This window comes from Amphimedon queenslandica, unplaced genomic scaffold (assembly GCF_000090795.2).
Source record: "Amphimedon queenslandica unplaced genomic scaffold, v1.1 AMPQUscaffold_13179, whole genome shotgun sequence".
Lineage (NCBI taxonomy): Eukaryota > Metazoa > Porifera > Demospongiae > Haplosclerida > Niphatidae > Amphimedon > Amphimedon queenslandica.
Genome location: NW_003546585.1, coordinates 29881 through 38064, shown reverse-complemented (window position 1 = coordinate 38064; position 8184 = coordinate 29881). Strand labels below are relative to the sequence as shown.

Here is an 8184-nt window from a genome sequence, read left to right as displayed (position 1 = left end):
TGGCGGCATGTAGCTAAGATGGCTCGATCCAGCAGTCACAGTATCACTTTTTCCTTACTTGAAGAATGATCTGATGGGACATGGACCTGCGCATAGACTGTTGGAGTAGATTGGTGTAAGAATTATTCTTGTAGCACCAGCTGATACTGAGATACACACCGACAACTGGATTGACAGGACTTGATGAAGATGATGATGATGATGATGATGAAGATGAAAAAAGGTGGCTGAACAAAACGGCCGGTTCGCCGATTTTTGACTTTTCGCTTAGACAAGGTCTAGAGCCACGCTAGTTGTACCATTGGAGTCCTCTTGTCAAGATGAGGTCCTCTATAAAGTCTGGTAAGCATAGGAGCTCGTTTTCCAGGTATAGCAAGGCTGCAAAAGTCGTGGCAGCCATTTTGTTTGGGGGTGAATCCTACTTAGTAACGCTACCGCGTTACTAATATGCATATTTTGTTGCAGTCAAAATTGACTCAAATATATTACTTATTATATTTCTTGTTTTTGTAGTGCATTTAAAAGTGATTCCAGTACATTGTCTGGTGTGCTCTCCTCCATTTTATCTTTCTCTTCTTCCCCTTCGCCTAATTCATTTCTATTTCCTGCCCTTCAACAATTACCACTGTCAATCAAAACTGCTGTAAGTGACACGCCCACCACTAATTAACTATTATTATTATCATCATCATTATTTATTCCCAATTTTTATGGCTTACCCATTAATTTTTTCACCATCACCTGTTCAATATTTCACAGGCTCAAATCAGTTCTCACCTCAATCAAATAGACGCTGCTAGTTATTCTCCACCCCTCCTCTCTCCCCCTGGCTCCTCCCCCTCCCTCCTATCTCCCCTCGGTTCCTGTCTCTTCTACAAAGGATACTTAGTCTCCAGTCACCTCACCCTCCAGCTCCTAAGAGCCGCTCATCTTGTTTGTGTCTGTTTCGTAACTCGACAGCCGCTAGCCGAGTTGACTTCAGTGTGGAAGCAAATATACTTAAAAGAGGAGAGTCAAAGTGATGCTAATTTATTTGTACTTGCTATTGGAATGGTACGTCATAGCTATTGGAATATAAATAGTATTTGATAATGCAACAAAATGGTGGATTTTAAAAATATTAAATGCATATGTTCACTTACTTCACTGTTTTGTATGTACATTGTAAATTATTATAAGAAAGAATTATACTTGTTTATTTGTTTATTAGTATTTTACAGACTTAAAATGTACGATGAATCTTTATTTTTACTTCCTCTTCTTCTTGTATTCTCTTGATGCCCCTCCCCCATAGGAACACACCCTGTTGTGTCAAGTTGTGTCCGTTGGTCGTGAGCTCAATATCTCCTCATTCCCTGACGACAGGGTCAAGGAGAACTGTCGTAAGATACTCTCAGATATCCACTCGTCAGGTCTACTGTCAGACTGCGAGAGAAGGTATGAAAATGTGTGATTTTTAAAAAGATATTTTATTGTATTTTAAAGGTTGATTGGTCTTCCTGCTCTAACTTCAGCTGATGTTTTATTAGCATCTAATCTAACGACAGCAGCAGCTGCTGGTGCAGGAGGAGAGAAAGGAGGAGGAGGAGGAGGTAAGGGTCATCATCGTATGACCAGGAGCAGCACTGGATCAATATACTCCCTCAGTACCAGTAAGAGATATGAGAATATAAAATGTACATGTATAAAGTGCAAAATTAATTTTTTTATTCTTATAACTATGAGTTGTTAAACTTAATTTAAGTGATTTTGGAAGGTTCAAATTTTAAAAACATTACTAGTAAGAGTATAAAAATGGCAGGTTTAATTTTAGCAAGCAATGATCAAATCGAAAGTTTTGCTCTCCAAATTAGTTAAAAATCAAAAATGTTATATTTATATTTTCTCTCCTTCTCAGTTGTCAGTGGTTCCTTATCAGATTCAGATGATGATAGTTCCTCAAGATTAACTCCTAACAAATCCTCCTCAGTATTTCATTCTTTCCGCTTGTCTCTTCGTCGACGAAAACACAAATCAACATCATCGGCCACCCTAACCCCCAGCATGCTCTCGTTGCCATTGGCAACCAGAGAGCCTTACATGTAAGGAACGTAAACCTGTACATGTACATGTAATATTATCGTATGAATTTTGTAAGTACATGTACAATTATTTATATTTATTTTTTGTGGTATTATTTAATTAACTATTGTTTCAGGTTAACAGCCGGAATGGAGAATCACTTGCTTTATTACGTATCTCTTGAAAGTGGGCGTGGTCTCCTCGTATCCCCTAGCAACGAGCAGGTCAGCAGTCAACCAGTTCATAGTCAGCTACTGATCACTTTCCGTGAGACTGCGTCAGCTATTCACACCATCTTATACCAGAAGAGGAGAGAGGAACAGGAGGAGAATGTATGGGAGGAAGAAGAGGAGGAGGAGGTAGGTGTGGTCAAGGATATTAGGGAGGGGTAGGTCAGGATTTGAGCTTGGAATCAGCTCAAACTTTCTACATAGCATAAGGACATCAATATGTATCAGAAAATGTAATAAAAATTGGGGGTCATTTTGGAGCCATTTTTTTTAAAAACCATGGGCTATAGTACAGGGAACTTTTCAAAAATGGCCCATTTTAAAAGGTGCTCACAACTCCAAAATTTCTACTCAGAATTAGCTCAAACTTACTACATAGCATACGGACATCAAAACAGTATAATATTATCAATGTCCCTATCATCATTGTTTGTTATTGTTCATGTATAGATATCATCAGTTTCCTCAATGAAAGACGGTAATGATGGTGTGTTTAGTTTAAGAGGGAGTTCAGTGATAGAACATGGAGTATTAGTATCATGTACTACACTATCAACAAGAGGGGGAGGAGTAGGAGGAGGGGCTAAGAATATTCACGGGTCATTAGCTAATCCTCCTATACTCAACTACTGGATAATAGGGTAGGGACTAATGTCGCATGTATATTTTGTATTTTTACTATTTTCACCCTTCTTTTTATTAAATCTCTTCCCTTTATTTGTTAGTTTATTTATTTATTTGTTTGTTTATTGGTTTTGTTTTATTTTTAGGAGATTATTTGAGGAGAGAGAGTTGTATATTTGCTATCAGGAGAACATGTCACAGTCGTCTGTTGAGATTATTTTTAAATTGCTGTTTGGATCAAGCATATTTTAAAATTTCTTCTATTTTCTAATTTTTATCATCATTATTATAATCATTTTTACTTACAATAAAGTTAATAAGTTATTAGTTTCGGGCAGGGCTTGTTATTATCATAGATCTACTATATTATTATCTTGTAAACATGTTTACATAAATCTACGACAGCAATTCGGAAGTAATGGCTACTCAACACAAAGAAATCTCTTTCAATGCTTTCTTGTCCTCTACTCCAACTATAAAGGAGCTGACGGAGCATGTTAATGTTAGTACTAACTGGTGCACACTTGGCACAATGCTTGACTTGGATCAGAGACAGTTACAAGATATTAATGGAAAAGCTATCCCTAGCACTCAGAAGATGATAGAGATGTTTAATCTATGGCTGACCACTACTCCTACTGCTAGTAGGAGACAAGTACTGGAAGCATTGAGAAAGAGTGTAGTAGGAGAGAATGCACTCGCTTATGAATATGAAAAGCATTTGAGGGAATTACATGAAACAACTTGTAAGACGTTAAGCATGCTGTTTGCTAACAATAATTTATCTTTATTATTATAGATGTACCACCATCTAGTGAGGCAGTTTCTATTCTTCAAAGAAATATTCAATCATTGAATGAAGCTCTTGTCTCTCCTGTACAAGTGTCTCAACTGTTATACTGTAAGAGATGTATAAGTGAAGCTACTCTGGATGAAATGGAGAGGATAGATCAGAGGAGGTCACTGGATGACAAGAAGACCACTCTATTGACTGCCATACAAGAAACAGTGTCTAGTGACTACAGGAAACTTAAAGATATTGCTACAGTGCTGTCTGATGTTGCACAAACAAGAGATATAGGCAATGAAATGATGACCGAATATGGTAAGATATTGATTTTCATTTTGCCAGTTTATCATAACTCTGATAGAAGAGAAAATTCCACAAGATGATGATAGTACAGTAGTACAGCCACAGGTGGGAGTAGTAATCAGTAATGAAGATTGTGCTAGTGATATATTGAGAAATAGTTACAGTGCTCTCTCTCAGTCAATTACTCAACCAGTTCGTATGGCAGAGTTGCTTCATGGAGAGGTTATATCTGATGAGACCCTGTCTTGTGTCATGTCTACCAGAGGTTCTGTCTCTGACAGTAGAGCAGTTCTCCTCAAAGCTGTACGAGATGCTGTTCACTCCAATTACAAACACCTGGAGTTGTTTGTTGCTGTATTACAAAAAGACCTTAAAGAGAGTCAATGCATTAATGGTACAATTCGTACTATCATTATACTAGTATCAATTATCATTTAATAGTTCAAAAGGAAGAAGTGATTGATGAACTAAAGGAGAAAATCTCATCACTAAAAGAAAAACAAACTATAAACAAGGAAAGCATAATTAAAGGTAAACTGTGTGCTTTGTCGCAATTTTGACAGACATGCCAACTTATAAATATTGTTGATCATATTATATCTTCTACAGATACTGAGAAAGGGTTAGAATCATTTAAGGAGCTGTCAGAAAATAGACAAGAAACAAAACAAAAACTTGAAAACAATAGCAGTATGTTAATTAAATACAACATTTTGCCATTTCTAGTTATTAACAGATTCACTAGTTAAAGAGATACCAAAAGATAGTGACATATTCACAGATGAATCATCCAATATTGATGACTCATCTGATACTGACACATCATCACTTGATAGTGACGCACCCAGTAAGTATCATTATTTAATGAAATAAAAACATTACATAAGTTTGAATGCTTCAATTAACTGACTATTTGTGTATATATTATTAGGTGCAAAGGTGCAGGTGGTACGGAAGCAGTATAGTATGCGTCTCACTAGTCCATCATTAGATCAATGTGAGAAGTTAATTGGTAAACTAAAGGATACAAATAAGAGTGTTATACTCATTCACTCATCATCTGACAGTACACAGTTCCTAATACCAATTATATTGGAGAGAGGAACAATAAGTCAACTTAATATTTACTCTTCATTATTAACACGTGGTGATATTCTCTCATTCTCTTCTCAACTATCAACTGACAAATCCCTAACAACTCTAGTCCTAAATATTGGTTCAATTAGTGATGATGGAGTCATTGCACTAGCAGAGTCACTGCTATATAACAAAGCACTCAAAAACTTGTATCTTAATGACAATCCTGGCATCACTTCAAATAGTGCACATTCACTGGCTGAACTTTTACTCATTAACAAGACACTCAAGTACCTTTATCTCCATCGTACTAACTTTAATACAGATGGAGTAATGATGCTGATGGAATCTCTGGTGACCAATGATACACTAGTGAAACTCTGGCTAGACAAACAGCATGAAAAAACTTGTTTTGCTTCACCTCATTACAAGGATATTGAAAGCATATTATACTTTTTGTAGACAGAAAGTTAGAAAGTTTTAGTTTTTAACAATTAGTTAGAAATTTTTAGTTTTCAACAATAATTAGTTATATACCAAGTTATTATATGTGTGACTATTATCTCATACAATATACACAAACAATAAAATGCTATTAATCATGTGATAGTCATGTGACAGTCAGTCAGTGCAGCTGTTAATGCTTAGTAGACGATAAATACCAAAAGAGAAGACATCCCTCAGTCTCTGATACATCATCACTAGCTCTTGCTTTATTAATATCCTCCAGCCCATGGCCACCACTTATAAGCACTTGATAATTACTATTAGTGTGTGTGGGTGGAACTGATACCAGGGTACTCACTCTATCAACGTGGCCTCTGATTAGTGAGTGGAGTTGATGAGTGTTAGCTCCTCCCACTAGCGATAGTGTAATAAGTACACCAGTGGAGGTACCAATCAGTAGCTGAGACTGTGTACATGTTAATGAAGTGATGTAAGGATTGGTGCATTTGTGTTTCTTAATGATGGGATCATAATCAGCAGTCAACCAGTTCACAGTCAGCTACTGATCACTTTCCGTGAGACTGCATCAGCTATTCACACCATCTTATATCAGAAGAGGAGAGAGGAACAGGAGGACAATGTATGGGAGGAAGAGGAGGAGGAGAAGGTAGGTGTGGTCAAGGGTATTAGGGAGGGGTAGGTTAGGATTTGATCTTGGAATCAGCTTAAACTTTCTACACAGCATAAGTACATCAATATGTATCAGAAAATGTAATAAAAATTGAGGGTGATTTCAGAGCCATTTTTGGAAAAAACCATGGGCTGACAGTACAGGGTATTTTCCAAAAAATGGCCCATTTTAAAAGGTGCTAATAACTCCAAAGATTGTGCTCAGAATTAGCTTAAACTTACTACATAGCATACGGACATCAAAACAGTATAATATTATCAATGTCCCTATCATCATTGTTTGTTATTGTTCATGTATAGATATCATCAGTTTCCTCAATGAAAGACAGTGATGGTGTGTTTAGTTTAAGAGGGAGTTCAGTAATAGAACATGGAGTATTAGTATCATGTACGACGCTATCAACAAGAGGGGGAGGAGTAGGAGGAGGAGCTAAGAATATTCACGGGTCATTAGCTAATCCTCCTATACTCAACTACTGGATAATAGGGTGAGGACATTAACCCTTCAATTTTGTATTTTGTATTTTTAATATTTTTGCTATCCTTTGAAAACTCGTTTCTTTATCTATTTATTTATTTATTTGTTTGTTTGTTTGTTTGTTTATTTATTTATTTATTTATTTTTGTTTTGCTTTTTAGGAGATTATTTGAGGAGAGAGAGTTGTACATTTGCTATCAGGAGAACATGTCACAGTCATCTGTTGAGATTATTTTTAAATTGCTGTTTGGATCAAACATATTTTAAAAATTCTTCTATTTTTTCTAATTTTTATCATCAATATTAAATTAATCATTATTTTTTTACTTCTGTAAATCAGATGAACGCCCACTCAAGGGCGGGGCTCGTTTCAAACGGGGCTCGTTTCAAAGGTGGGGCTCATTTTCTCAAAGATGGAAATCTCTTTCGATGCTTTCTTGTCCTCTACTCCAACTATAAAGGAGCTAACGGATCATGTTAATGTTAGTACTAACTGGTACCTTGTTGGTACATTGCTTGACTTGGATCAGAAACGATTGAAAAGCATTGAAGCTCACACTGGCCACACTGACGCCCACAAGACGGTAGAGATGTTCAATTTATGGCTGGACACTACTCCTACTGCTAGTAGGAGACAAGTACTGGAAGTATTGAGAGCAGATGCAGTGGAAGAGAACACACTTGCTTATAAATATGAAAAGCATTTGAGGGAATTACATGAAACAACTTGTAAGCTGTAGCTGTTAAAGCATACTGTTTGGTAAAAATAATCTATCTTTATTTTTTAGATGCATCACCATCTACTAAAGCAGTTTCTATTCTTCAAAGGAATATTCAATCATTGAATGAAGCTCTTGTCTCTCCTGTACAAGTGTCTCAACTGTTATACAGTAAGAGATGTATAAGTGAAGCTACTCTGGATGAAATGGAGAGGATAGATCAGAGGAGGTCACTGGATGACAAGAAGACCACTCTATTGACTGCCATGCAAGAAACAGTGTCTAGTGACTACAGGAAACTTAAAGATATTGCTACAGTGCTGTCTGATGTTGCACAAACAAAAGATATAGCCCAGAAAATTATGACCAAGTATGGTAAGTCATGAATATTGGTAGCATTTTTATAGATGATGTAATTGTATAGAAGAGAAAATTCCTCAAGATGATTATAGTACAGTAGTACAACCACAGGTGGGAGTAGTAATCAGTAATGAAGATCTTGCTAGTGATATATTGAGGAATAGCTACAGTGCTCTCTCTCAGTCAATTACTGAACCAGTTCGTGTGGCAAGGTTGCTTCATGAAGAGGTTATATCTGATGAGGCTCTGTCTTGTGTCATATCTACCAGAGGTTCTGTCTCTGACAGTAGAGCAGTTCTCCTCAAAGCTGTACGAGATGCTGTTCACTCCAATTACAAACACCTGGAGTTGTTTGTTACTGTATTGAGGAAGTTCTCAGAGACTGCTCATATTGGAGATACTATC

The 8184-nt window shown here is 36.6% G+C and overlaps 4 protein-coding genes and 1 long non-coding RNA gene across 5 annotated transcripts in view; all 5 read left to right on the top strand.

Moving 5' to 3' along the window:
* The window catches only part of LOC109584683 (protein inturned-like), a 5750-nt gene extending 2500 nt beyond the window's left edge, over nucleotides 1-3250 (top strand). The window contains exons 6-13 of the mRNA XM_020000502.1: nucleotides 514-643; nucleotides 760-1053; nucleotides 1295-1437; nucleotides 1486-1652; nucleotides 1898-2081; nucleotides 2198-2420; nucleotides 2742-2932; nucleotides 3062-3250. Of these exons, the coding sequence (XP_019856061.1) occupies nucleotides 514-643; nucleotides 760-1053; nucleotides 1295-1437; nucleotides 1486-1652; nucleotides 1898-2081; nucleotides 2198-2420; nucleotides 2742-2932; nucleotides 3062-3167 (1438 nt within the window). The 3' untranslated portion in view covers nucleotides 3168-3250. The remainder of the gene's footprint in view (nucleotides 1-513; nucleotides 644-759; nucleotides 1054-1294; nucleotides 1438-1485; nucleotides 1653-1897; nucleotides 2082-2197; nucleotides 2421-2741; nucleotides 2933-3061) is intronic.
* A 77-nt stretch (nucleotides 3251-3327) lies between these two features.
* Nucleotides 3328-5625, top strand: LOC109584684 (uncharacterized). Its single transcript, XM_020000503.1, has 7 exons — nucleotides 3328-3661; nucleotides 3715-4020; nucleotides 4067-4402; nucleotides 4450-4539; nucleotides 4618-4698; nucleotides 4745-4855; nucleotides 4940-5625. Exons 1-7 carry the CDS (start codon nucleotides 3334-3336, stop codon nucleotides 5545-5547), a joined length of 1860 nt encoding a protein of 619 aa, XP_019856062.1. The 5' UTR covers nucleotides 3328-3333; the 3' UTR covers nucleotides 5548-5625.
* Nucleotides 5626-5679: 54 nt separating this feature from the next.
* Nucleotides 5680-6977, top strand: LOC109584689 (uncharacterized). Its single transcript, XR_002186130.1, has 3 exons — nucleotides 5680-6199; nucleotides 6523-6710; nucleotides 6862-6977. It is a non-coding gene; the product is annotated as an uncharacterized LOC109584689 (long non-coding RNA).
* Nucleotides 6978-7085: 108 nt separating this feature from the next.
* LOC109584688 (uncharacterized) lies at nucleotides 7086-8144 on the top strand. Its single transcript, XM_020000507.1, has 3 exons — nucleotides 7086-7429; nucleotides 7489-7789; nucleotides 7844-8144. The coding sequence occupies exons 1-3, from the start codon at nucleotides 7114-7116 to the stop codon at nucleotides 7863-7865; spliced, it is 639 nt and encodes a 212-aa protein (XP_019856066.1). The 5' UTR covers nucleotides 7086-7113; the 3' UTR covers nucleotides 7866-8144.
* The window catches only part of LOC109584685 (uncharacterized), a 6807-nt gene continuing 6471 nt past the window's right edge, over nucleotides 7849-8184 (top strand). Inside the window, exon 1 of the mRNA XM_020000504.1 lies at nucleotides 7849-8176. The gene's annotated coding sequence lies outside the window, so the exon portion shown is untranslated. The remainder of the gene's footprint in view (nucleotides 8177-8184) is intronic.

What these genes read in the sequence shown, in the direction of transcription:
- LOC109584688 (XM_020000507.1), top strand. Translation starts at nt 7,114, where the DNA reads ATGGAAATCTCTTTCGATGCTTTCTTGTCCTCTACTCCAACTATAAAG. An exon ending in GGAATTACATGAAACAACTT is followed by an intron (nt 7,430 to 7,488) that starts GTAAGCTGTAGC and finishes TTTATTTTTTAG; the next exon opens with ATGCATCACCATCTACTAAA. An exon ending in GCCCAGAAAATTATGACCAA is followed by an intron (nt 7,790 to 7,843) that starts GTATGGTAAGTC and finishes GTAATTGTATAG; the next exon opens with AAGAGAAAATTCCTCAAGAT.
- LOC109584684 (XM_020000503.1), top strand. Translation starts at nt 3,334, where the DNA reads ATGGCTACTCAACACAAAGAAATCTCTTTCAATGCTTTCTTGTCCTCT. An exon ending in GGAATTACATGAAACAACTT is followed by an intron (nt 3,662 to 3,714) that starts GTAAGACGTTAA and finishes TTATTATTATAG; the next exon opens with ATGTACCACCATCTAGTGAG. An exon ending in AAAACTTGAAAACAATAGCA is followed by an intron (nt 4,699 to 4,744) that starts GTATGTTAATTA and finishes AGTTATTAACAG; the next exon opens with ATTCACTAGTTAAAGAGATA.